Genomic DNA, 27,957 nt, shown 5'->3' on the forward strand with positions numbered 1-27,957 from the left:
ACCTTGAATTTTAAATTAAAGCGCTATATTACTGGTCTATTTAACCACGGAACAATATATTTTATTTTTGTGTTGTGTTGTGGGCGTTGTGGTTGTGGCTTCTTGGTTCTTTTTTTTTATTGGTTTTACGGCCTAAACTACTAGGACTATACGGCTCTTCGGCAAATGTAATAGGTGGTAAGCTTTTTGAAAAGAAGAAGAATCTCTATTATTAACAGACCGGATAGTCCTAATAGATTAGGCCTGAAAATTGAATTAAAAAAGACGAAGAATTCATAACATAACCACATATTAAGAATGGGCACGTTTAAAAATAATCGATATTGTTTTAAAAAACATATCGATTTGATAAATCTTTCGACATATTTCCGCCAACCCTACTGTTGACATAACCTCAAAAATTTCTTATCGAAGACAAGTTTTTAATTGTGGTTTTTAAATTCTTATAAAATTTTCGAGATTATATATATCCGAAATGCGTAAAACTCCCTGTTTATTCAGGCAACATATCGGTTGGCATTTTCAGAACCACTGGAAAGTGCAGGGTCGAAGAAGACCGCTCGATACAGGTATCGAAAATATTCTCAATGAAAAAGGCATTCAAGTTGAAAACCCTAGGGAATTTTTAAAGGAAAAAGTAATACACGAGAGGTAAGAAACGTTTATGCAAACGTTTAAAGTGATTTAAATGTTCTATTTCCTATACAGAGTCGAAGTTGTGGGCTACAAAAATAAAGTTACACCTCAGGACAAAACTCATCCGAACTGGCACGACCAACCGCTTTTGACTTTCAAAGATAACAATGTCCTGTTAGAGGGACTTCCCCAAGCTAAAATGCTAACAAATTCCGTTGAGATAAAAGAGGGACTGCCTGAAACAGTACAATTACCCGAAATTACAAAAGAACTGAACAGAAGGATCAAAAAAGTGATTTTAGGAAGTAAAATTTTCGATGCTGAGCAAGTCAAGTTGCCTAAGGTAAAAGACCCAGAAAGACCAGCCTGGAACTTTCCAAGATCCTATGGAATCAGTCAGAATAGAGCTTAGTACGGTTATAAATGTTTAAAATTATAAATTTGTTACATATAATTTTTTTTTTCAGTAACTTGTTGTTTAGTAAGCTTTTGAGTGTTATTGAAAGCTCTTCAGATCTGGAATTAGTCAAGCAACGTTATTTGACAAATAACGTTAATTTTTCATATTCCTTTGAAAAAAATGGAGATCTTGTACAATTTCAGTTAACTGGAGATTTTGTTTTGTTATCAAAAACACCGTTAAATCCTGTTACAACACAAAGCACGAAAGAATTTGATCTCCCTGATTTATACCCTATTAAGCCCACAATTACATTGAATGAAGAGAATATTTATGTGGTTGAAGATACTTATCGTAAGTAAAGATGTTTTATACAGGGTGTCTATTAAATAAGTACAAGTATTTTAATTGGTTGTATAGTTTGATCCAAAAAACTAACTAGAAAATTTTTTTCTTGACATTTTTTGGGAATTTAATAAAATTTTAGTGCTGTAGATTCATTCTCTGAAAAACACCCATAAGGATATTTTGTCAAAAAAAATGTGGAAATTTTTATTTTTGTTAACGTTTTCTAGAATTTAAAGAAAATCTTTTAGTACTGTGCATTCATTCTTGTAGTAAGTGCATTTTTTTGACGTTTTTCAGGATTTTAAATAAGAACTATTTAGTGCTGCAGGTTCATACTCAAAAAACAACCATGATATTTTGCCAAAAAATGTAGAAAATTTCATTTTTATTACATTTACAATTTAGTACTTTGGATTATTTTTTTTTGGCAAATTTTATTTTTTCTTTGCCATTTTCCTGGAATTTAAAGAAAAACATTTTAGTGCTGCACCTTCATCCTCTATAAATATAAAAAACAAACCCATGATGACCTTTTGCCAAAAAAAAAACGTAGAGAATTTTATTTTTTTCTTGATATTTTTTGGGAATTTAGAAAACTTTTTAGTGCTGCAGATTCATTTTCTGAAAACTTAAAAAACACCCATAAGGATATTTTGTGGGCACAAAAATATGGAAATTTTTATTTTTGTTGACGTTTTCCAAGAATTTAAAGAAAATCTTTTAGTACTGCATTCATTCTTGTAGTAAATTTTTTGTGATGTTTTTCAGGATTTTAATCTTTGCCATTTTCCGGGGAATTTAAAGAAAAACTGTTTTGTGCCACACGTTCATTGAAAATATAAAAAACACGCCCATGACATTTTGCCATAAAAAATGTGATGATATATTGGCAAAAAAATCTAGAAAATTTATTTTTTTTTCTTGCCGTTTTTCGGGAAATTAAAGAAAAACTTTTTAGTACTGCAGGTTCATTGTAAAAAAATTTTATTTTTCTCTTGGCGCTTTTCCGAGAATTAAAAAAAAACTTTTTAGTACTGCAGGTTTATTCTCTGATTTTTTTTGACAGTGTAGCACTGCAATGTTGCCACCTTACCCACATTTTCAATTTATTCTAAAAATATTAAATAGAAAATTTGTTGTTTTTGTCCAGATCTATCACACCTTAAAATAAAATATAATCGAAAAAAAAACGGCGTCAGCGATGGCCCTGAAATGAAGATCGCTGTCATTTTATATGTAAAATTATATGGGGAATGTCATCGATTGTTATTTCCAAGCCAACTGGACGCCGTTTTTATTCGATCATACGGTACTTGCACATATCGTATGATCAAAAAAAACGGCGTCAAAAACGGCTGGGGAATGACAATCGATAATTTTGACGAGGCCACTCTCTAGACAAAAATTAACACTAGTTATGAAAAAATATAAAATAATTCTATTTTAAATATTAAAAAATAAAAAAGGATACGGTAATCAAGTAACTGACGTCTAGGGCTTGACCTCGCCAAAATTATCATCGATTGCCATTTCCCAGCTGTCTTTGACGCCGTTTTTTTTATTGTATTTTTTAAATAACTTATTTTATCAGCTGTAAAAAAAGGCTCTCCTGTATACCATCCACACACAATATTTATTAATTTTGACAAGGAAGTAGTGAAGAATCTATTTGAGGAAGAAGTAACACAAAGTCAAATTTACGCAAGAAATTTGATCAAAACCTTCACAGCTGCCGCTTCATATGCTAAGGCTTTATACGGGGTAGTACAAAAACAACTAACTATCATGAAAATGTAATTAAATTTCGTGTTTTAATTATTCACAGTCGAATGTTAAGAATCTTCCAACGCCTGTAACGTTACAAGCTATCCAGACTGATGGAAAGACATTTCATTTTGGAATTCTTCAGCTAAATACCTTGGATGTTGATAGTAAAGAAACTAAGAATGTATGGTATCAAACTCCAGGCTTGCCTCTGTTTGAAAAGTGCGGTTATGACCTGGGAAAGCCGGTTTTAGCAGGTTACAACAAGGATGTAGTAAGGCATATTTTGGCTTTTTATAATAGCAAGTAAACAAGAGGTATTGTAGAGTTTTTTTTTTAATAAAAATGTATATTTGTTTGTTTAATAGTAATATTTTTGGATATTCCAAAGTTTATAATAACAACACTATAAAAAATGTCGGTAATTATTGGGATATATCCAACTGGAAATCGTCCGGTTTTCACCAAAATTGGCGTACACCCTATTTTGAGGTCGTAGATTACGAATCTGAACTTTTTTCTGGCGGTCTCTTACCGTTTTTCAGAAAAACGAAAAATTATTTCAGCATCGAATTTTTCTTAATTTCTTATATTTTTAAGGTTTTCTAGCACATATTTTGTTAGGTTCGCGTTTTTTTCGCTCATTCTGGGATTACGAAAGGCGGTCGCCAGAGGAACGGCTCCTTCCCATAACTGCCATTTTACCAACGAGATCTAACTATTTATAACCACGAAGTTGCACGAAATAGTTTTGATTGCATTAGTTACAACTTCTCTGTGGAGAGGGTTAATCTTTTTTTTTTGTTATATTATATCAAAAAAAGATTAAACCCCTACGCAAAGAAGTTAAACCAATGCAATCAAAACTCTTTCGTGCAACTTAGTGGTTATAAATAGTCTCTATATAACTTCTTTGCGGAGGGGTTAATCTTTTTTTAATATAATATAACAAAAAAAGATTAACCCCCTCCGCATAGTTGAAACCAATGCAATCAAAACTCTTTCGCGCAACTTGTGGATATAGGCAAGATATAGGTATATGTAATTATGTTTTGTAGATTTTCTTACAGTGGCGAAATACCCATAGGACTTTTTTTGAAGAGATTTTAATGATAGTCACATTTTTTTATTTTAGTCTATAATAAAAAAAATAATCAAATTGTAATATTTGAAATTCAGTATTCGCTTTTGACATGACATCCTATTTAGAGAAACTTAATAAAATTAAAAAAAATACGTGAATTCTATTGGTAGTGATAGATACGCTAAAAATATTATTCTTTAGTGACGCCATCTATTGCTTATCACGTTAAATGCGCATAAGTGACGTCATAATTTTTTGGCGCTTGTTTAAACGGGTGAAAAATAATTTTGGAGATTCCAACTTAAATTGAACTTCACACAGTCTAAGGATGTATCTGTAAAAAACTTAAAATTTTAAAATGACATCAAGTCAGATAAAAAAATCCTCTTAAATTTTGAAGTATTTCATTTTATTTATAACATATCAATACAAAATAATTAGATAATTTTGATATTTAGCTTATTTATAATTTTTGGGGATAATGTCACACTGATGCGCGTTTTGTAGACAATGTTGAGTTTAATACAATGTTTGATGGGTGATAACAACCTTCGAAAAGTAACCTATAAATGAAAAGTGAATTAGTAGTGATTATTTCCAAGAATATACGGTACAGGGAGGGTCAAATTCGACGCTTTTAAAGGGAAACACCTATTTCTATAGGAGATAGACGAAAACTAATATCGGTGTCTGGAGCTCAATTTTTATCAAAAACATGATGGTGAAAACCGCACATCGATATCTGTTATCGTTTCGGAGTTAGGGGGTGTTTTTCAAAAATGCGCATTTTTAACAAATCGCTGTAACTTTTTTTCTATGGAAAATTTTGTATTTTTATGAAAACATTTCCAATGCACCTTTTTACGTAGAATTTAATGGTTTAAGTATAACTTTTTTAAAATTAATAATTTAAGAATTATCAACAGAAAAATTTATTTTTTATAAGGGACAGCCTGTATATTTTTAATTCATTGACAAGAACATAATTACCTTTCCAAAAATATAGTACACTTGATATTTTGTTATAGTCGCCTTCGAAATACAGAATTTTTAAAAGTTCACCACTTTTAACTAGTAGGCTTTGGACCCCTTATTTATGGTAATACCCCCAATAGAACTCGAAAACAAATTTTTCCAGCAAGACAAGGTACCGCCTCAGATCGCGGAAGTTATCAGAAATTTTTTGCAGCCAATTTAGAGAATAAGCTGTCGACATGTCGAACATCTATAGCAAAATCTCATGTCTTGGTTTGCTATGAATTTTTATTGTTATTGATATACTTTAAATGTGTTGATGTTGTTAAATATCGTTTAAATTGTTATAAAATTCTGAATCTCTCATTGCAAATATTATTTTCATTTTAATTGCTGCCCACAGCTAATTTTTTTTTGCATTACAGCCGGCGCCGTTCGAAGCCTACTTATTCAAAGTGAGCGAATTTTTAAAAATCTATATCTCGAAGAGCAATCAAGCAAAATATCAAGTGTGATATATTTCTGGAAAAGTAATTTTAAATTCTTTTCAATGAATTAAAAATATACAGGATGTCCCTTATAAAAAATAATTTTTTCTGTTGATAATTCTTAAATTATTAATTTTGAAAAAAATATACTTAAACCATTAAATTCTACGTAAAAACGTGCTTTGGAAATGTTTTCATAAAAATACAAAATTTTCTATAGTTTTTGATAAAAATTGAGCTCCAGACACCGATATTAGTTTTCATCTATCTCCTATAGAAAAGGGTGTTTCCATTTAAAAGCGTCCAATTTGACCCACCCTGTACAACTGTCACAAAAGACAATTCTTATCAATGTGATTGGTTATTTTGTTTTACCTTTCATTATCTGGGTGATTCAATCCGAGGCAGTTACAAGAACAGACAGACGTTTGATCAAAATCGTCTTCAATGAACGTATGTCCTGCCAATAGCTTTCCATTAACGTTCATCATTTCACCCTCTAAAGCAAAAACGTGATGCGAGGATGATTGCAGATCTTGATCGTCTTTCCTACTTTCTTCTGGACCTCTGTAAAAAGTTTACATCATATATTAATAATTTTATTATTTAACATACGTTATGATATAACTATGGTAATAGCAAAACAATTTCCGATGCACGTGATCAATTTTGAGTGACAAGGGATGGCGACAGCGCTGACAGATTGTGATGGATTTATGAGATGAATCTTAATTTAAAAGTGACTTTGTTTTATAGCTTATTTTACTTATTAGAAATTGGCAAAAACTAGTCCATTATGAAGATTATTCTAAGCGTTATTATGGGTTATTTATTTATTTATTGATGTACATTTTACAGCGCCATAAGTAGTAATAACAAGTAAGAGGGACATTAATGCACAAACTAATAATCACAGAGTTTAATAAAAACTAACTTTGAAAGTGGTATAATGTGCGTATCAATCAAACTTACTTTTCTGACTGCAGTTAAGAGTAATAAAGCCTGGAAATTTATATGAAAAAAGAGTAATAAGCCTGGAAACTTATATGGTGAAATTTTGATAAAATAATTTAGTTCTCACTAAAAACACGGCATGTCTCTAGTGGTAGGAAAAATAATTTTTAGAGGTTACTAGTTTATTTGGTTGCCTTTGATATGCATATACAGGGTGTTTCCTAATTAATCTAAAAAATAAAAAATCGTTAGAAAACGGCTTAAGGTGGGTTCTTAATAAGTATATTTATTTTTTTCTCGGCATCCGTTTGATGAACAAGAAAAACTCAAAAGATCAATTTTGTTGAAAAAGGATAGCCAGTCAAGAAAAAAATATATTTTCTTTAAAAAAGCTTTAGTGTACCATTTATGTTAAGCAAAATATCGATTTTTTTTTAATTTTTAACACCCTGTAGATCAGAAAGGAAGTACTTTAGACCTAATGGTTATATAAAAATTGTTTTAAGAACACATGAGGAATCACACCACATTTTTTTAGACTAATTAGAAAACACCCTGTATATTGTCAATTTGACAATGATTGTTGATAAATCAAAAAATACCTTTTCTGTGAAAAATTTTGGTTTTTATTGAATTTGGGCCTGCGTCTGCAAATACCGGTATGTTTTTTAATATTCTATCTATCTAAATTTTAAATATCATGGTCAGAAATAGTTTTATTATTTATTAACTGTAAAAATGGTATACTTATAAGTTTTATGAAATCTTGTGATTTACTTTCTAACTTGTAGTCAAAATTTATATTTAATAAACTGTAAAATATATATATTCTTATGTTTTATTAAAGTTACTCTGATATACTAATATATCAGTGTAACTTTAAAACTAAATCCTTTGAAATCAAATGTAAACATAAAAAATATTTACAGCAGAAAAGGCGAAGGCGCTGGGTTAAACGTAGTCTCTACTAAGAACACGGAGGGGCGCTTTGACCCAAAATTTTACTATTAAGTTTCATATCTATCTTAAGAGAAGATTATTTTCTTTTATCTATTGTAATAAAGGACCTTTATTGTCATGTTCTCGTTCAAAATAGTTTATCGGGGAAGGTAAAAGCTCTTTGCTTCGACGGTTTCAATGTTTCGGCATATTTTCAACCCACAGTTTCAAGAAATGCAATACAAAAACTTGAAAATTTAGTTCTTAAAAGAACTGTTTGTGCTTAAAAGTACGATTTTTAAAAAAAGACTATGAAAATAACCAAAAAACGAGAATTACTCCCAAAGATTCAACAACACGATATTGTACAAAATAATGACTGACACTAGGATAATTGTCAAATAATAATGGACAACATTTACTGTCCTCCATTCACGCAGTTGTGCAGCTCTGAACTGTTCAAGAACGCCATACTCTCACTCCATTCAATTGAGTCTAAAGTTCAGAACTGTTCCGCGCCATATGGAGGCACCAAGCTAACGCGCACAGCTCCTTTCAGAACCGTTCTGAGTAGCCCAGGGGCGTAAAGCCATTCTCCCGTGCAGTACAACACAACATCGCGCTGTAATGCACTTGACAATGTCTTGAGATACGCGTTTTTAAATAGGACATTCCCAAGTGCAATTCAACACGCGTCGCGAAAAATTATATTACATCAAAAATGCTTAAACTTAATATGGTGTGTATTAAATCTGTATGCATTATCGGAGTAAATGACAACGTCGCAACGCACTCATAATTCTGCTGTCATTTTTCTCGTAGGTTAATTTCCGTTTTCTTTTAATGATTTTTGTGTAATGTTTTTTTCCAGAACAAGGGGCCGTCCTCTGCCGGAAACACTGCGACCTGTGAGGCCTATTGTGTTTGTCTCCTTGTCCGTATATCTGCACCCATTCTCCTATCCCTGTAACCTGCACTAACTTATGCAGAACCTTGATAGGATGGGGGAGCATAGTTCCTTCCGTTCTAGTCTAGCTTTCTCAAATAAAAAGTGTCGCTTGCGATCCAGAGCCTCGCAGTGACATATTATGTGCTCCGCTGTTTCAGGATCATTTTCGCAGAATCTGCAGCAAAGATTTCCTTGATACAGTTTGAGCTTGTTCAGGTAATACCTGACAGCCATGTGTCCTGTCAAGAGGCCTGTTGTAATCCGCACTTTATTCCTGCTCAGCATTAGCAGTTCTTTTGCGGTTTTAGAGCTAGGTCATTGGATAAAAGCCTTGCTGTGCCTGTGCCCCTGTCTGTTTGTGTAATTGTTTGATAGTTTTAAGTATTTTTATATACTACCTAGTTGTTGATTAGGGTGTACGAATATACCAAACTGAGCATCTTTTGGTAAGTGGATTATTCTTATCGTGGTTCTCAGGCAAACATTAGAGAATTTCTAAAATAAAAACTTCTTTTGGCATGTCAGGCACAACATTTTTTTTTTCAAAAAATATTAACAACATGGTTTTCATTTCAGGCCTTGACGATCGAGTAGAGGGCTATTTTATACAAGATACCTACATTTATATTATAGTCGTATTTGATATTACATTTTGATCAAAAACATTATGTTTTAATACAAAATCAAACACGCCCCTCTGAATAACTTTAATGTTCGGATCTCGACAAATGAGGTCTAAAGTTAACCCCGTATCTGATAAACTAAGACGGCAACGACGAACTGAGAAACTAACAGCAACGACGACGAGGCATTGTTTTTTTTATCAAAAAAAGTACCCAGCAATAATTATATTATTATGTTTATGTTTCTATTTATAAACCGCGAAAATGTAGGATCTTGATAAAATCCGTATTGCAATTAGGTAAAAGTTCACCAACCATTTGATAAGCGAGTAGCAAATAAAAAATATTAGCAATTTTCCTCGAAAAAGGTAAGATATTTTTAAAACTTTATCCTAGACCAAACACAATCCCAATTTTTTCATTTAACATAAAACATAACGACCGCGTTGTACTGTACTTGGTTTTGTCTCAGCCTAGAGTATTTTTAATATGTCTTTCTCCATACCGGCACAACACCGGTCATAAGAACCAGGCGTTGTACTGCACGGGGAAATGGCTTTACGCGCCCAGGGCGTAAAGCTCTGGAACTTGAAATTCGCGAATGGAGGACAGCAATTGCTGATCGCGGCGCAATGTGACCAACATAATAGCGATAATAAAATTCGGTTAAAAATAATTTTTGCAGCTTTAATCTAAATATAATATCTGTTACAATAATTTGTTCTATAAAGTAAAATGAAGAGCTGCTCGGTATCTTAAATTATACAACAAATTAAAAAACATTTTCGCTAAAATTTCATTTAGTCAGGTTTATAGACTTTAGTGTCAATGACGATATGATTGATGACGTGCATCGGAAAATGTTTTGCGATTACAATAGTGGATTATTTCTGCGTATTTTATGTTTTTTTTATGTATAAAAATTCGAATTATTTTTCTTACTTACATTGTCATGAATTTCAATACGAGCAAGTTGATACTGGCCGCAACCACTGCTAAACCAAACAGTATAAAGACCAAACTAAGTGTGACGTATCCAGGTTTGTTGATTAGAGCATTGTCGTTCTGAAAATATATGTACAGTTGGTTTAAGTCATTCATACGAGTATTATCGCCCTATGCACAATGATACAGGTAGCTATCTGTCCAACAATAGGATCCATGACAGTGGAATAAACGGAATTTTGTGTGTTTTGTTGGATGTTGTCTGTCGAAATCTTCCTTGATTCGTTGGACAGACTTTAGATAGTTTGTGTCTTGTGTCCTAGCAATAATAATATAAAATAAGTTTTATTTTTACCTGTAACGCTACATAATCTCCGAATCCTATGGTAGTCAACGTGACGAAGCAATAGTAAAAACTGTCAAAATATGTCCATCCCTCGTATCGAGAAAAAACGGCTGCTCCAGTGGTGATGATGATAGTTGATAGCATTCCTGTGGCGAACATCAAGTTCATTTCAGTGGCTTCTACCTTGTGACACTTCATATATTTCTTAATTTGTCTGATTATGATTGACGCCGCTTTGTTCAAACGCTCACCGATACTTTGAAACATGATCAGACCCAAAGGAATACCTATCTGAAAATGGAAGAATTTTTAGTATTCTTATGAAATGTATGTTCTTTTTGTTGAAAGGACAAAAATGATCACATTGGAAGAATATGTAAAGAGTTGGAAGACCATGCAAACAATAATAAAACGCGTGAGCTATATGACAAGGTTAGGTACCTCGCTAGGGAATTCAAACCACGGACACAGATAATAAGAAATAATAAAACTGAGACGGTGACAAATCCAGAAGGTATAGCTGAAGTATGGAAACAATATTGGTCGAGAGAAGCTATATAAAAACCTTGAACCAGCTAATTCGCATACACTCGCCCTTAATATAGAAAAAGAACCAGCCATAATGAAGACTGAAATAAAAAAAAAGCTATTAAATCATTAAAGAGCTCAAAGGCACCTGGTGTGGATAATATTACAGGCGAAATTATAAAGGCGATGGGAGAGCTAGATACAGAAATCATCCACAAACTATGCTCTATCATAAGGGAATCTGGTAGATGGCCGTTAGAATGGTGTGAATCACTGTTTATACCACTTTTCAAGAAAGGCTGCCCACTGACTGCGCTAATTATAGAACGAGAGCGCTTATCAATCACACTAGCAAAGTACTGCTACACATGATCAATAGCCGTCTAAAATACTTTATTCTAAAAGAAATATCTGAAGAGCAAACAGGTTTCATGCCCGGCAAAGGTACTAAAGAGCAAATATTAAACGTCCGACAAATTATCGAGAAAGCGTATGAGTTTAACATCCCGACTCATCTGTGTTTCGTGGACTACAGCAAAGCATTTGATTGAATTAAGCGGAGCAAACTTTGGTCTGTACTAGAAAACATGGGAGTCCCTCAACACCTTATCCAGCTGATCCGAGGTCTGTATGAGAACAGCAGAGGAAAAGTAAGAGTAAATAACACCATTTCAGATGCATTTGACTTGGAGGCGGGAGTGCGCCATGGATACATTTTATCTCCCTTACTCTTCAATATATGTGGCGAATCTATAATGAGGGAAGTTATGGAAGACTACAACGGCGGTATCACTATTGGCGGTAAACAAGTAACGAATTTAAGGTACGCAGATGATACACTTATACTCGCATCCTCCGCTAATGAATTAAAATCGATTATGCACAAATTAGAGGTGATCAGCGAGAGATATGGGTTAAAACTAAATTAATGATTATCGATCGAGAACCCACGAATACAACAGAAGTGGCAGGTTTCGAAGTTGTAGATCAATATAGGAGGATGTGACGCAGAAATCAAGAGAAGACTGTGTATAGCACGTAATTCCATTACCAAACTCAATAAAATATAGAAAGATTCAGCCATTTCAATTAGCAACAAACTCAGACTACTAAGAGCCCTAATTTTCCCCATTGCCACTTATGCCTCAGAGACCTGGACATTGAAGTTGGCAATGAAACGTAAAATCCATGCTTGTGGAATGTGGTGATATAAACGGATGCTGCGAATACCGTACACAGTTCACCGTACAAATATTTCAATACTAGAACAACTGAATATCGAATCTAGACTATCTATATCAATAATACGTCATACTTTGGCCATATATCCAGGAACACCGATGGCCTAGAAAAACTAATTGTGGAGGGAAAAGTGAACGGGAAACGTCTTAGAGGGAGATCTCCAAACCGTTGGGTGGACCAAATGAAAACAATAATAGGTCATAGTCTTCACGAGGCCAGTACTGCTGCGCAAGACAGAACAACATGGAGAGACACAATAAATGCGATATCATAATGTCACCGTACTCTTATAGAGTAATAGGAAGGAGGAGGAGGATGTTATTTTTGAAGTCTATCTAGATGCTCTAATATATCAATTTCTGTCGAGATTAGTGTGGGAATGTCCGAATGAACTTGGAACTCCAGCAGAAAGATACACAACTAAATTATAGGTTAAGATGGGAAGCAGTGCTTCAACTTAATTTTTTGTGATTCCTAATTTATGTATGGATTACAATAAAGACTGGTTATTATTATACTATTAAGGCAAGGCAATGAAAAGCCCGATGAACTAGCAAGGCAAGGATCATAAGAATCCTATCCTAGTCCAGAGCCAGTACTGGCATACTGGGAACTACTTTCTATAAAACCGTCTCATATACTGGCTTTTGTAAAAGCCCTGGGACTATATGATGAGTTGTGTGTTAGAAAGAACACAGATCTGTAATCCACACGGAATCCAGAATCCAGTAAGAACGTAAAATATTGAGAGAGAAAAACGGGTATAAGATCTAAGAACTCTCTCTTACCATGGCATATGCCATACAAAATGCTTTCCCACCAGCTGTAACAGGAGTAGAATGGCCGTAACCAATCATAGCCAAGACTACAGTGGCAAAATAGAAAGATCCGGCGAATTTCCATTGGGGTCCCGCTTTGTGGGGCTTGTACTCTATTATCATCAGCTCTATCATCTTGTAATCTTCCTCCGTGATGTTGTATTTTGCTTTGAGCGAGTTTGAAGAAACTGAAATTAATAATTTGTGAATTTAGTAAATGTCTTTGTTGTATTTTTTGCTTCAAATATGATGTACAGGGTGGGTCAAATTGGACGCTTTTAAAGGGAAACACCCTTTTCTATAGGAAATAGACAAAAACTAATATCGGTGTCTGGACCTCAATTTTTATCAAAAACATGTTGGTGAAAACTGTATATCGATATCTGTTACTGTTTCAGAGCTACGGGGTGTTTTTCAAAAATGTGCATTTTTAACAAATCGCTGTAACTTTTTTGCTATGGAAAAGTTTGTATTTTTATGAAAACATTTCCAAAGCACCTTTTTACGTAGAATTTAATGGTTTGAGTATAATTTTTTTAAAATTAACAATTTAAGAATTATCAACAAAAAATTATTTTTTTATATGGGACACCCTGTATATTTTTAATTCATTGAAAAGAATTTAAAATTACCTTTCCAAAACTATAGCATACTTGATATTTTGCTTGATTCCCTTTCGAGATATAGAGTTTTTAAAAATTCGCCCACTTTGAATAAGTAGGCTTTGAACTGCGCCGGCTGTAATACAAAAAAAATCTTCCTTGTGGTAGCTGTTAAAACAAAAATAATATTTACAGTGAGAGATGCAAAATTTTATAACAATTTAAATTATATTTAACAACATCATCACATTTAAACTATATCTAATAACAATAAAAATTAATAGCAAACCAAGACATGAGATTTTGCTACACTTGTTCGACATGTCGACCGTCTTTGTTATGGACAGATGGGACCCCGTTTTGGAACATTTCTCGCGGAATTCATTAAGTCAGTGGGGATAAAAGTTACCCTCGCATAACCGAGAAGCTCTGCCGAGAAGAATTAGAAGTACTTAGCACTTCTAATTCTTGTCTAGATTATACGGGCAATTTTAAAATAAAAACCTTTATTCTTCCGCAAAGGTAAAAATCTATAGGCACCGAGCTCGGCGGCCTCGATGGCCAACGGCTGGGATCTTGGTTAGCTATTCAATTATTCTCGAAATTGGCTGCAAAAATTTGCTGATAACTTCAGCGTTCTGAGGCGATACCTCATCTTGCTGAAAAAATATGTTTTCGAGTTCCATTAGGGGCCGATCATCAAAAACAAATCCAAAGTAAGTCCAAAGCCTACTAGTTAGAAGTGGCGAACTTTAAAAAATTCTGTATTTCTAAGAGGAGTATAGCAAAATATCAAGTGTGCTATATTTTTGGAAAGGTAATTTTAAGTTCTTCTTATTTAATTAAAAATATACAGGGTATCCCAATTAAAAAATAAATTTTTCTGTTGATAACTCTTGGATTACTAATTTTAAAAAAATTATACTTAAACTATTAAATTCTACGTAAAAAGATGCTTCGGAAATGTTTGCATAAAAATACAAAATTTTCCATAGCAAAAAAGTTACAGCGATTTGTTAAAAATGCACATTTTTGAAAAACATCCCGTAACTCCGAAACGGTAACAGATATCGATATGCGGTTTTCATCATGTTTTTGATAAAAATTGAGCTCCAGACACCGATATTAGTTTTCGTGTGTTTTGCAGAGTTTCTCGTTTATGAGTAGAGGTACAAAGATGCGGTTTTATATGACTATGCTACTTTTTTATGAAACTAAAGATGATACACACAGATTTGTCCTAACCCTCTTAGTTCCTGATATACAGGGCGAATTTGAAATTTTTGCATTTTTTTGACTCCCCTCGATCTCGCTTATCTTATAACTTATTGAAAAGGTGAAAACTGAATCTTATAAAGTTTCTTACGTAGAATACAGTAACGTAACTAGATCATTCTTATTATTAGATATCATTCTTATTAACTCCCAAGGCGTTAAACACTATTTACGGGAGCTATTATTATTATTATTAGATATCATTCTTGAAATATGACTGAAACTTATGATTTTTTTAAATGGTATACCCATTATCAATATAATTTTTTTATGTTATATGCCTAAAACTAATTAGTTTCGGAGATACAGGGTGTAAAAATTTCATTTTGATTTCGATTTTTTTCAAATAATTTCTGAAGTAACATCAATATTTGGATGAAAATTGGTGTCTGGGAGTTTTTTGACATGAGAAATTTGATTTTGATGTGAATATGAATCCTATTTGTGGGGGGCGCTACCTACTTGTGTTTTAGCTGTTTTGAAGAGTAATAACTTTTCGCCCGTACCTGTATAAAACTACTGAGTGAAAAAATATAAATTTCCGTGATTTTTGACGTAAAAAATGTCTCTTGGTAAAAATCGCTACGATCAACCTTTCCCAAGATATTTAGAATGGAAACAGTCAATACATATCATTATTGACAAAAAATAAACGTGTTGATTAGATAGTTATTTGATTGAAATGATAAATTTGGGAACTTTTTATTTTTTTAAATTAATCATAAATTTTTCTGCGAAAAAATGATGATAAAACAGTTTCTGTTGAACTTTTGGCTCAAAAACATTTCAAAATTATGATTTCAGTCTAATAACTATTTAGTCAACATGTTTAATTCATAGATAAAAGAAAATAATCTTCTATTAAGATAGATATGAAACTTAATAGTAAAATTTTGGGTCAAAGCGCCCCTCCGTGTTCTTAGTAGAGACTACGTTTAACCCAGCGCCTTCGCCTTTTCTGCTGTAAATATTTTTTATGTTTATATTTGATTTCAAAGGATTTAGTTTTAAAGTTACACTGATATATTAGTATATCAAAGTAACTTTAATAAAACATAAGAATATATATATTTTACAGTTTATTAAATATAAATTTTGACTACAAGGTAAAAAGTAAATCACAATATTTGGCAAAACTTATAAGTATACCATTTTTACAGTTAATAAATAATAAAACTATTTCTGACTATGATATTTAAAATTTAGATAGATAAGAATATTAAAAAACATACCGGTATATGCAGACGTAGGCCGAAATTCAATAAAAACCAAAATTTTTCCTGCGAAAATCGGGCTTTTTTCACAGAAAAGGTATTTTTTGATTTATCAACAATCATTGTCAAGTTGACAATATACAGGGTTTTTTCTAATTAGTCTAAAAAATTGTGGTGTGATTCCTCATGTCTTCTTAAAACAATTTTTATATAACCATTGGGTCTAAAGTACTTCCTTTCTGATCTACAGGGTGTTAAAAATTAAAAAAAATCGATATTTTGCTTAACATAAATGGTACACTACTGCTTTTTTAAAGAAAATATATTTTTTTCTTGACTGGCCATCCTTTTTCAACAAAATTGATCTTTTGAGTTTTTCTTGTTCATCAAACGGTTGCTGAGAAAAAAATAAATATACTTATTAAGAGCCCGTCTTAAGCCGTTTTCTAACGATTTTTTATTTTTTAGATTAATTAGGAAACACCCTGTATATGCATATCCCAGGCAACCAAATAAACTAGTAACCTCTAAAAATTATTTTTCCTACCACTAGCGACGTACCGTGTTTTTAGTGAGTACTAAATTATTTTATCAAAATTTCACCATATAAGTTTCCAGGCAATGGTTTAATTTATGTCAATGATGACAGGTATTGATAATTTCGATTCCAAATATCTCGAGAACCATTACTCGTGGCGATTTTTACCAAGAGACATTTTTACGTACAAAATCACGGAAAGTTATATTTTTACTGCGGAATATGCTGCCGAAGTTCCAAAATACAGTTCGGACCACCCCGTATACTATCTACTTATTTCTTTGTAAAATATTTCCTGGTATATTTTAGCTAATACGGCTAATAGCTATCTCGGTAAAATAACTATTGTTATTTTCATTTAAGCGTGTAAGTAGATTTATAACTGATATATTTTTATGTAGGTAATTCTCCTTTTTTAATAGTGACTTACACATAATATTTCCACAAAAATAAATAAAAGTACCTCTTAAGAGCATATCCCTTTTTTCTTCTTCTTTGGACTCCAAAGCATCAAAAACAGCAGCTCCGATCAGCAAATAGGTAAATGTAGTCACAACCAGGGACAGCGTCCTCACATTTTGTCTTTTCATTATATTTATTTAAAAAATAAAGTTAAAATAAATCTCTTGGATAAAAATCTGGATACTGTTTACGTCCAGATTCCGGAAAATCGATACAGCTGCGCAGTGGAGGCTGGATGTTGCATCCAGATTAATATACAGGGTGCGTTTAAAGAGTAAATATTTCGTCTAAATGAAAATCGAGTTAAATAAAAATGGCTTGCATGAAAATTTGTTAAAATCTGCTTTATGAGTATGAACTTGGTGACATAATTGGATCACTAAGGTGACTTAATTGAGTTAAGAGGGTGAAATGAGGGGTGAATGCTGTACAGGAATAATCTAAATCTATCCAATAAGTTTAAAATTGTGCGCAGAGGTCATTAAGCGATGAAAGTGAGTACTTAGAGGCAACTTTTGGAAATTCTAGTAAAGAGAATATAAGAAATTTCAATTTTATGAGGACGCAGCCGCTTGCTAAGGCTATTTCATAATAAAAATATAGGAAAAACAGGATTGGGTAAAAAAGGAGAAGCAATCAAGATTTTTTTTAAATAAATAAAACTACAAAAATAACCTTTTTTCATATTATATTAGTACCTTTATTTTCGCCATTTATTTTACATAATTTTCACCTAAGTATATAGAAGTAAACATGAATACAAAAAAAAAACTCTTAGATGTTATTAGAGACTTTGGGCTTACTATTCTTCTCCATTCACCTTCACTCAAATATACTTTCCAAAAAATATTACTTGCATTACATCAGTTTTAGTATTAATTTTATTTTATTTTTTCGAAAAAAGAACAAAAATATTTGAGACTTAATATTTAATGGGACATTTCTGAGGATATTGGTGGTTACATAACTAGCATATTATACAGACTGTTTTCTGGGTTGCCCGCTTACAAAGCTGAGGCACCAGAGATGATTTCAATCAACTCCCTGGTAATGACAGCTTGTCTGGTTCTGTTAAATGTCAACGTCAGTTTGTCGATCATCTCTCCAGCGTTCTTGCTGGCGTTATCCATAGCTGTCATCCTGGACGACTGTTCGGAGCATGCGCCCTCTTTCATCGAGTAGAACAGCAAAGAGGCCAGAGAAAATTCAAGGTAGGACTGGATCACTTCGTCGTCCAGAGAATCGTAGATGGACAGTTTTGGGGCAGCCTAAAGGAGAATAAAAATACCTCAGTATCCTTTATACTGTACAATAGGAAGAAAACGGCGTAAAAGAGGCTGGGAAATAACAATCGCTGATAATTTTGGCGAGGTCAATGTCTAGACGTCGTTTATTAAAATCATCGAAAGGAAAAAAACGCCGTCAAGTTGACTTGAAATTAAGTATTGATGATATTTACCATAATATACAGTAGGGCCGAAAAAAAGTACGCGTCCAGTTGGCTTCGAAATAACGATCGACGACATTCCCCATATAATTTTACATACAAAATGACAGTGATCCTCGTTTCAAAGCCATCTGTGACACCGTTCTTTTTCGATCTTATGATATGTATAAAATGAAGGTGATTTTGATATCCTAGCAAACTCTGACGCCGTTTTTTTCGGTCGAAGATTCTTCATTATTGACAGGAATTGTTACTAACGACGGAAATTGTCATTAGTGACAGTCGAACTGTCATTACTGTCGTTAGGAACTGTCACTAATGACAGGAATTGTTCCTGTTACTTATGACAGAAAAAAAAAACAATTGCAGTTTCATCTAAGTGAAAGCATAAATTAAGAGATCATTCAAATTTTAAGAGTTTGACAGACTACACCAAGAAGTGACAGAAAATATAGTCTACTTTTGAATTAAACTGATAGATAACGACAGTCTCATCTGTCATATCTTCTCTTTTTTGTGCAAACTATATTATTAATTCATGAAAAAAGTTAAAATATCTTTTACAATGAAATAAAAAGAAAAATATGAATAGTTCCTCAAAATTTTATGAACAATTTTAATAAAAAAGTTGATATTTTGCAAATAGTACTTACTGAAACTGATTCCAAGCTAAAAACAGGCAGAGTACTAGTAGTGTATGACACAACCGACTTGAAACGGTTGTAAATGATCTCTCCAGAACCAAACTTGTAACCACTTTTCAAAATGGCATCGGCCAACTTGGCAGCATCTAAGAAAGTAGGTGGCAAACGTCCTACTTCGTTACCAGCCAAAATAATGTTCTTTCCATAAATACGGGACAAGATAGCACGAGACTTGTCTCCTACACACACAACTTTGATGTTTTGGTCGTCCTTGGCCAGTTCGTTACGAATATAACGGGCAATGGATGTATGGACAGCACCACAAAGACCTATTTTACAATAAATTACATATTAGAGAACTTATAAATGTATATGACATGAAATACCTCTGTCAGAAGTCATGGCAATAACCAGCTTTTCTGGAATTGCTTCTGGTGGACCAACTTCAGCTTTTTCATAGAATTGTTTGGCTCCATCTCCGATAGGTCTTACCTGGAATACAGAGACTCACTTTATTTGTCTTTAAATCACAAGGAAAATGTATTACTTGTTTCAATTCACGTTCAGCACGGGCATATTTGGCTGCTGACACCATCTTCATGGACTGAGTGATTTTTTGAATGTTTTTAACAGACTTTAGACGAATGGAGATGGCCTTTAATGTGGCCATGCCCCTCTGTTGTTGCTGGATGGGAGCATTTTGGGCCACCACAGTGACCACTGTACCGAATCGACCCAACATTTTCGGTTACCCTCTGAAAATAAATCACTATTAATCTCCTTTTACAGTAAATAAGCGTATATCAAGTTCAAATTATCCATGGAATGTGGAATTTTATGTAAGTTATGTAATGGATTATGTATCCATCAGATGAACTTTAGAAGCTCGGGTAAAACGCAAATACCCACGTTATTTTATTGGCTATAAAATGAAATGAATAATAAATAAGCAGACACCTTTTAGAAATAAAAACAAGCAGTAATATTTAAGAAAATTAAACACAAACTAAACTAACCTTTTGCCACTTCACGGACTGGCTGACCGAAAGTGCACCAGTGTTGCCAGGTGGTCAAATGTCAAAGGCTTCGATTTATGTAATTTATTTTTATTATTCAATAAATAATTAAATAGTTTTCTAGAATATCCCTGTCGTACATATTCTTTAGGTTTTATATAACAAATAACTTGAAAGAAACAATATTCTTTTTAGTTAATTTTTCGATTACGAAACAAAATTTGGCAACGCTGGTAAAATCAGGCGCAGGCGTTAAGAAGATTGTTGTAAAAAATGTTATAATTTTTATTTAAGTTTAATAAGGTTTTACCTTTAAGAATATTGGAAAAATGCCTTCGGTGAGTTTAATCCGGACCCTAGGACTCGCAATTTCTCAACAACAAAAATTAATCTTGACGGAGAACAAAAAATTATCATCCTTTTGTCAGGTTTGTCAAAAAGCGCGACATAACCTCGCATTTTCTCGCGAAATCAAACCAGTTGCGGCAAATTTAAAAAGGTATTATGGAAAAGAGGCCCCAAAACTAGCTCAGAAAGAAGGTGGCGATAAGAAACACGTTAATATAGGGACAATAGGACATGTTGATCATGGTAAAACAACTCTCACTGCGGCCATAACGAAATATTTAGAAAAAGAAGGATTAGCTAAATATATATCATACGATGAGATTGATAGAGCCCCAGAAGAAAAAGCAAGAGGTATGAAACGATTTGTTTCGAATAAATAGCTATAATAACGTTGTTTTAATCGTAGGAATAACAATAAATGCATGCCATGTTGGTTACAGTACAAAAACTCGTCACTATGCTCACACAGACTGTCCAGGTCATGCTGATTATATCAAGAACATGATCTCTGGGGCCTCGCAAATGGATGGAGCTATTCTAGTTGTTGCAGCCACTGATGGACAGATGCCTCAAACTAGGGAACACTTATTGTTAGCCAAACAAGTAGGAATTACAAAGATAGTTGTTTATGTTAATAAAGCAGACTTGGTGGATATGGAGGTAAGTTTTATTTGTTTTTTGAATACCAAACGAGCTGTTTATAAAAATGAACAGATTTTAGAGCTTGTAGAGTTGGAAATAAGGGAACTTCTTGAAGATTTTGGATTTGATGGTAGTAATTGCCCTGTTATCTTTGGTTCAGCCTTAGAGGCGCTGAAAGGTGTTGATACTGATATAGGAAGCAAATCTATACAGAAATTATTAGATACAATCGATTCATATATCCCGTTCCCGGAAAGGGACTATAAATCACCATTTATTTTACCAATTGATAATGCATTTCTTGTACCAGGTCGAGGAACAGTTCTTGTCGGTACTATTAGTAGAGGTGTAATTCACAAAAATAAAGAGGCAGAGTTATTGGGTTTTGATGTGAAATTAAAAACTACCATGATTGATATACAGGTGTTTAAAAAAAGTGTGCCAGAAGTAAGTAGGTGTATGTGACTAAAAAATACAAGGACCAAGACTTTTTTTATATACTGGATACATAATCTAAAACTGTTTTTTTTTTCATAGGCAAAAGCTGGAGAGAATGTCGGTACTTTGGTTCGTGGTATAAAGCTCAAAGATGTGCGAAAAGGCATGCTACTATGCGCTCCAGGTAGTCAACAGCTAACCAACAGGTTTAAAGCTAGCATTTACTTTTTAACCAGAGCAGAAGGAGGCAGGTCCAAACCAATACTAGGCAAATACTGTCAACAGTTATTTAGCAAAACATGGAGCATAGCTTGTAGAATTGATATGGGTAAGCATCCGTGAATGTAATTAAACTTGAAAAGTCGCCTAACAATATTTAAAATGATATTATTGTTGTATCCTGAAGTTATTGAGGAATAATTTTCTAATTCTCTCATCATTTGTTTATCAGATGATGGAATCAGTATGATAATGCCTGGAGAACATGGGAAAGTAAAATTAACACTTTTAAACAAAATGGTTATGACCTCTGGTCAGCAATTTACAATTAGGGAGAATAATATAACTGTGGCTACTGGAATTGTAACTGAGACATTGCCAGATGTCAATATGACCACTAGTTTAGGGAAATTAGTATTAGATTAAAATAAAAGATTTTATTAAAACACAGTATTTCATTTTTACATTCTCATATAGAGAACCCTAAATAACACTGCAGGCATTGACTTGTTTGGCATTAAGTTCAATTTCTTCCAAACAAACCTGTAAAATTTCAGCTATTTTGTTGATCTAAATATACAGCTAATATTAAAAACTCTGAAACAGCTAAAACTATTCATATTTGTGTTCTATTCTTTTAAATTTGTTATATATCTTAGTCTAGAAACAAGAAATTACATTATTTGACCATATTAAGTTATTTTGTAAGTATTATGAGATTTCGTACATGTTCTGTCTGTATAAATCAGTAAGAGCGTTTTTCATACAACATTCCATTTTGGGGCATTGTGATTCAATATTTCCAATCATATCCTCTATACAACAAAGAGTACATTTTACCTGGTGCAATGATAAATCGGTTTATTTTTAAAAACTGTTGAAATTCTCTATTTTTTTCCTGTAAAAGACAACTATAAAATTCAGCATTAGTGTATACAGGATATAATAAAACTAGTGTGAATACTTTTTCTTGAATCCTGAGCGTTTTTGATATAAACGGTTGGATTCTTTAGCATAAAATTCATTTTTGTTTCTTAAAAATTAACGTCCTTTGCTAATTTTTGTATATTTTAATATTTAATATTGCTCTACTGGTGGGTTCATACAGCCAAATAAAATAAAATATATCATTTAAGGGTATAAAAAATATATAACTACCTATTCTCAGACCTACTGAATATACATATAAAATTTCATCAAAATCGGTTAAGCCGTTTCGGAGGAGTACGGTAACCAAAACTGTAACACGGGAATTATATAAGATAATATTATATGTAAACTGCGGAGTGCGGAGAACGGAAAGACTGATTATGGTAATAGATAAAATTTAAAACTATAATTTAAAACTATTCAAGAAAGTACACACAAAACAAGGCAACGCCGCGCGTCTATTCGTTCAATTCCGAGCAAAATAGCGAGGCTCCACGAAGTTGGGGCCTCGCTCGCCAAAGCGAGGCCCCATCGACAGGTCAGATTTTGATGCCAAACGAGACTTCTAGGGTATTAAGATATTCTTTGCTATGGAGTCCTGAAACTAATCTAAATCAATATTTTTGTCAGTCTAAAATCAGTTGGATCGTTACAAAATCATGATAAATCTAACAAACATTTAATACAAACTAGGGTTTCAGTAAAATAAATAATATATTTTCTTTTAGACGCAGTATTATTTATGCAGCAAAAAATGGCCATTTTACATATGTTCAATCTGACAACATTGACAGTAGACATTTTCCGTTCTTATTATTAGGGTGAAGTTATATCGCTCTTAAATATTACTGATATTTTGATAGAAAAAGTGCTTTTTCTGTGTACTATTTGAGTTTATTCTGTTCCTTAAGGCCTGTTTAATCCCCTGAAAATGTAAGTACTCATTACTTTGTCTGTTTTCTATAGATTTTTTCACTTTCAAATATTTCAATTACATCATCATTCAAAGCTGATATATTTTCTTATTTTCATAATTTCCTTTTTCAAAATCGAGTATATGGAAATATATATACATTCCGTGATGTCTCTATTGTACAATGAAATTAAAGTTACTTAGAATATTGCTTCATATTTAGAAATATTTAAGTATTATTTCCGCCATTATTTCTTTGGTAGAGTTTCATGTTTTTATTCCTAAAGATAATTTTTTTGGTGTTTGTTTGTACAGGCAATCAAGTATTTTCTATGTCTTTTAGAACAAATCAGTGTTTATACTCAAAGGTGTCCCCCATTCTCTACAGTTACATAATACTTTCAGACTAAAAAAACGTTTTATAGTTTTTTAATTGTTATACGCTGTCGTCATATGTCAAATTTGCATTGTTTTAATATAATGCTATAATTATAATTTTCTTTTTTAGGAGCGTTATTAATAATACACATCAGCACATAAACAGCACCTACAAGAAGAGATCTGGGTCATCCCTTGTATAATCCTGATGTTTGGCCATCATTCTGGTTTACGAGTTGTTCTTCGACTATGTGAGTAAAAGTAAGTTTAATTTATTATTTAAAAATAATTTTAATAAACTATTAATAAATAGTTTATTAACAGACTGACCTTATTTTTTTAGATATATTAAATCTTAATATGAAATAAAAAAAAATTATTATAGCATTTATATTTTTTTACGGACTTGCTACAACAAATTATTTTTCATTTAGGCTAATTTTTGTCTTTTGGTCACTTCCTTTTTTATTGGTAGAATACTATCTACTTAGAACTTTAATTAATGTTGATTTTGGTTTACTTGCCTGATTTGTCTCCCATATTTTTTTATTGTGGAAATAATACCATCATGTACCAATTTTAGAAAATATCTTCAAGATCCCCATCAGGCTGATTAAATTCAACATTCAACAGTGGAATGAGGATGAAATTCATAATTGAAGAGGAACTAAATAATTTTAGGTAAATATTATACTAAATTTTTTTTTTAATCGAATATATAAATACCTAATAAATATTTTTGAATTTTTTAAAGATATGTTGATATAAATTATGATGAAATGGTAATACTATTTATTTATTTATTTTTTTATAGATTTTGTGCAACACATTAATGGATGCAGACAATTCCAGGGCAGTACATTTATCCATTTCACAAATAATACAAACAATTCATCAGGTATTAAGTATATTTAACATTTTATTTCTTTTGGGTAAATATGTTTATACTGGTTTTTAATGTTCATCAGTGGATTTCATGATTTCTAAATTTAATTAAGTAGAAAAATTCGTATTCCAATGATTCTCTGAGTTACATTTTTATGATTCCTTATTATCATAGTCAAATTCAGACCATCTATTTTAATTTAGGCCAATTTGACTTTTGGCCGCTTCATTTTTTTTGATAAAATATCTACTTAGAATTCTACTTCATGTTATTTTTGGTTAACTTTAATCCCATATTTTCTCCATTGTGGAAATAATAACATGATTCTTAATTTTATAAAATAGTCTATTGCCTGTATTTCAATGAGTTTCTTTTATTTGCATTATTTCTTATGCTTTTATTTTTCTAATACATTTTTGCTTGTGTAATTCCTTGTAGATAATTTTGATGGATACATTTTTATGTCATTTTTTCACACTTAAAAATCTCAAAATAAGGATTAATTATCGGTCATTTCCTGGCGCATCCGCCATTTATTCAAAAACCTGACTTGTCCACAGACGATGTCACTTCTGTTTTTCCTAGCCTTTTTTCCAATGAATTTTCCTGATTGACATCGACTTCAGAGCATCATAGCTAGCCTCCCCGCAAAAGAGGAGGCCCGGGTCACCCCCTAACCCTGATGTTCGGCCATCGATGACCTATGTAGCATGCATAGGTACCCAAGGGAGTCACCACCCTCTGGTTTACGAGCTAGGTGTTCTAACGCTAGAGGCTTCGGCCGGATACGACCTGGCACCCAAGCTCCGAGACTTCTTCGTGCACGTATTCCGTGACCCTCGAAGAGGCAGGGGACGGGATATCGGACACATTGAAGATGATGAGGGGGGTCCGCCTGTAGGGGGTCCCGGTGGATGTCCGCTCGATGGGTGACGAGGGTGACCCGAGACGAGGCTGCTTAGCTGGGATGGGAACTGACTGGTGAGGCTTAATCGTCGGCCAAGGGTTAAATCGGATGAGGGGTGGCGAACTTGATGCTCTGGGGGATTTTTCTTTATGTGCTTGATGTCATATTTTGACAAGATATTCGTTAGAGGAGGCATTAGAGGAAGTATAATTTTTTGTCAGTTTTCTTGTTCTTATTGACCAGATACTTCTTTATTTTTTTTCTCTTGCTTTTGGTCTACCTGTTATACAATTTTTGTCAGCCATATTTTTTTTATTACTGGAATATCATCGTTCATCACTTATCTAATGATTGTCTTATTCAGACATTTGTATAATTTTTTGGTGTCATTGGTGCCTTCTCAGACTTTTATTCCAACATTTCTATTGCCTGTATAGAATTATCGTTTTTCTTATTTATTTTCATGCCATTTTTTCCAGTGTATCATATTTCTATTTCACCTTATGGGAATGTCATGATTCATCAATTCTATAAACTCTTTCATCGATTTTATTTCTTACTTTTCTTATTGTATATAATTGTGTGTGTATAATTTTTTGTGTCATTCTTCTGAGGCTTTTCTAGATGCGTCAGTTATTTTCATGCATTTTTTTAATTCGGGAGATATAATTGAATGGGATATTGTGCTATGGATATACTGCTTTGGAACAATGATTTTTTGGAACAGCTGCACTTCAATTCAACCACCATTTTTAAGATGCCATTAGGTTGATTAAATTCAACATTCAAGAGTGGATTGAAGCTAAATAATTTTAGGTAAATTATCCTAAAAGATGTATTTTTAAATTGAATATAACGTTAATTAACGTTATATCCTCGTTAATTAACGTTAAGAACCCAATATTATTGTATTTTGTAAAATATATGTAGCTATAAATGATTAATTTCAAATAAAATATTTTGGCGCACAATTTACGTTAGGTTAGGCAACTAAACATACATTATTTACATAATTTTTAATTTTAGACAACTATAAATACCTCTAACTGTATATAGAGTTGCCTATAATATGCGTCTTATTTTTTTAATTTAACTTTTAACACTTTCTTAACAATTATTTTAATTAATATAACTTAGTTACAGGTACATCTCACTTAACCATGTTTTTTCCTTGTATTACTATCAAAAAAGTTCTCTACATTACGAAAATTTCTATAGGTCTTATAATATTTTATATGCCCCATTAAATGAAAATAAATTTATAGAAACTATAGTTTTTAGTAAAGCTTGTCAGTGAACAAATATTTAATTATTTCTTTATATTTTCCTTACAGAACCAAGACTTTCCAGAAGGGTAGCCAGAAGATTTATTTACCTCAACATAGACATCAGCATGCCCATCAACACCTTGGATTTTAATATGCTTTTTATATTACTCTTTGTTAATAAAATATAATATGTACATAAATAAAAAATAATTAATAATAAATGAGTTTTATTAAACCAAAATATACATACTAGGAATACTGTCTAATCCTGAACAAAAAGTAAGTATTTTAATTATCACAAAAATAATATATTTTAATACTAAACAGCTTAATAAGTTGTTCAGAAATAGGCAGTATTTTATATAAAATACCTACGATTACCTCTTCGCTTTTATGTACTCCTGATACAAATCCGAGAAAATTCAGCTTTTAACAAAAATTAAACAAAAATTTTTAATCCGTGTCCAAAATCATTGATTTTTATCAGGAGCACATAAGTGTGAAGAGGTAAGGAGTAAATTGAGTACCAATATTTACCTAGTCGCTCTTATGTGCTCCTGATACATATCCGAGAAAATTCAATTTTTGTCAAAGACCGCATGAAAATTTTTAAACCGAGTTAAAATCGCCGATTCCTATCAGGAACACATAAGGGCGAAGAGGTAAGGAGTAAATTTAGTACCACATGTAAATATAGCATTAAACAACGGTATTTTTGCTATCTCTAGCACTTTGACCTCGTTTCCAAACTTCAACCCTTAATATCTCGGAAACTATAAGGGTTAGAGAGG

At 32.5% G+C, this 27,957-nt stretch overlaps 4 protein-coding genes and 1 long non-coding RNA gene across 7 annotated transcripts; 3 read left to right on the forward strand and 2 right to left on the reverse strand.

Annotated features, from left to right (window-relative positions):
• Positions 1-369: 369 nt before the first annotated feature.
• On the forward strand, positions 370-3,515 carry LOC115884834 (39S ribosomal protein L37, mitochondrial). Its single transcript, XM_030903533.1, has 5 exons — positions 370-651; positions 709-1,047; positions 1,104-1,390; positions 2,976-3,145; positions 3,210-3,515. The coding sequence occupies exons 1-5, from the start codon at positions 476-478 to the stop codon at positions 3,456-3,458; spliced, it is 1,221 nt and encodes a 406-aa protein (XP_030759393.1). The 5' UTR covers positions 370-475; the 3' UTR covers positions 3,459-3,515.
• A 1,148-nt stretch (positions 3,516-4,663) lies between these two features.
• Positions 4,664-17,345, reverse strand: LOC115884951 (two pore potassium channel protein sup-9-like). Its single transcript, XM_030903670.1, has 6 exons — positions 17,132-17,345; positions 13,010-13,227; positions 10,461-10,742; positions 10,107-10,225; positions 6,071-6,262; positions 4,664-4,795 (listed from the first exon to the last, which is right to left on the reverse strand). The coding sequence occupies exons 1-6, from the start codon at positions 17,256-17,258 to the stop codon at positions 4,717-4,719; spliced, it is 1,017 nt and encodes a 338-aa protein (XP_030759530.1). The 5' UTR covers positions 17,259-17,345; the 3' UTR covers positions 4,664-4,716.
• Positions 17,346-17,801: 456 nt separating this feature from the next.
• LOC115884836 (ATP synthase subunit gamma, mitochondrial) lies at positions 17,802-20,674 on the reverse strand. Of its 3 annotated transcripts, none has more exons than XM_030903538.1 (5): positions 20,548-20,674; positions 19,769-19,976; positions 19,608-19,713; positions 19,231-19,550; positions 17,802-18,398 (listed from the first exon to the last, which is right to left on the reverse strand). In XM_030903538.1, exons 2-5 carry the CDS (start codon positions 19,961-19,963, stop codon positions 18,135-18,137), a joined length of 885 nt encoding a protein of 294 aa, XP_030759398.1. In that variant the 5' UTR covers positions 19,964-19,976; positions 20,548-20,674; the 3' UTR covers positions 17,802-18,134. The 3 variants fall into 3 exon arrangements, with proteins under 3 accessions (XP_030759398.1, XP_030759395.1, XP_030759397.1); XM_030903535.1 differs by lacking the exon at positions 20,548-20,674 and adding an exon at positions 20,238-20,354; XM_030903537.1 differs by lacking the exon at positions 20,548-20,674 and adding an exon at positions 20,179-20,270.
• Positions 20,466-22,323, forward strand: LOC115884835 (elongation factor Tu-like). Its single transcript, XM_030903534.1, has 5 exons — positions 20,466-20,936; positions 20,992-21,245; positions 21,300-21,674; positions 21,765-21,993; positions 22,117-22,323. The coding sequence occupies exons 1-5, from the start codon at positions 20,567-20,569 to the stop codon at positions 22,308-22,310; spliced, it is 1,422 nt and encodes a 473-aa protein (XP_030759394.1). The 5' UTR covers positions 20,466-20,566; the 3' UTR covers positions 22,311-22,323.
• Positions 22,324-23,392: 1,069 nt separating this feature from the next.
• On the forward strand, positions 23,393-27,383 carry LOC115884950. The gene is made up of 5 exons (XR_004050651.1): positions 23,393-23,747; positions 24,236-24,366; positions 24,689-24,786; positions 24,920-26,714; positions 27,233-27,383. It is a non-coding gene; the product is annotated as an uncharacterized LOC115884950 (long non-coding RNA).
• The last annotated feature ends 574 nt before the right edge of the window (positions 27,384-27,957 follow it).

The sequence above is a fragment of the Sitophilus oryzae genome, unplaced genomic scaffold (genome assembly GCF_002938485.1).
Source record: "Sitophilus oryzae breed Bouriz unplaced genomic scaffold, Soryzae_2.0 scaffold_358_pilon_pilon, whole genome shotgun sequence".
Taxonomy (NCBI): Eukaryota; Metazoa; Arthropoda; class Insecta; order Coleoptera; family Curculionidae; genus Sitophilus; species Sitophilus oryzae.

Bases quoted from the DNA above. Each gene is read 5' to 3' on its own strand.
- LOC115884834 (XM_030903533.1), top strand. From the start codon at position 476: ATGCGTAAAACTCCCTGTTTATTCAGGCAACATATCGGTTGGCATTTT. The intron at 1,391-2,975 runs GTAAGTAAAGAT...TTATTTTATCAG, and splicing joins TGTGGTTGAAGATACTTATC to CTGTAAAAAAAGGCTCTCCT. The intron at 3,146-3,209 runs GTAGTACAAAAA...AATTATTCACAG, and splicing joins ATGCTAAGGCTTTATACGGG to TCGAATGTTAAGAATCTTCC.
- LOC115884951 (XM_030903670.1), bottom strand. From the start codon at position 17,258: ATGAAAAGACAAAATGTGAGGACGCTGTCCCTGGTTGTGACTACATTT. The intron at 13,228-17,131 runs GTACTTTTATTT...TATTAATTTCAG, and splicing joins AAGGGATATGCTCTTAAGAG to TTTCTTCAAACTCGCTCAAA. The intron at 6,263-10,106 runs GTAAGTAAGAAA...AACTTTTTACAG, and splicing joins GTATTGAAATTCATGACAAT to AGGTCCAGAAGAAAGTAGGA.
- LOC115884836 (XM_030903538.1), bottom strand. From the start codon at position 19,963: ATGTTGGGTCGATTCGGTACAGTGGTCACTGTGGTGGCCCAAAATGCT. The intron at 19,551-19,607 runs GTATTTCATGTC...ATTGTAAAATAG, and splicing joins TGCCATGACTTCTGACAGAG to GTCTTTGTGGTGCTGTCCAT. The intron at 18,399-19,230 runs GTAAGTACTATT...ATTCTCCTTTAG, and splicing joins TTAGCTTGGAATCAGTTTCA to GCTGCCCCAAAACTGTCCAT.
- LOC115884835 (XM_030903534.1), top strand. From the start codon at position 20,567: ATGCCTTCGGTGAGTTTAATCCGGACCCTAGGACTCGCAATTTCTCAA. The intron at 21,246-21,299 runs GTAAGTTTTATT...AAAAATGAACAG, and splicing joins CAGACTTGGTGGATATGGAG to ATTTTAGAGCTTGTAGAGTT. The intron at 21,994-22,116 runs GTAAGCATCCGT...TTTGTTTATCAG, and splicing joins AGCTTGTAGAATTGATATGG to ATGATGGAATCAGTATGATA.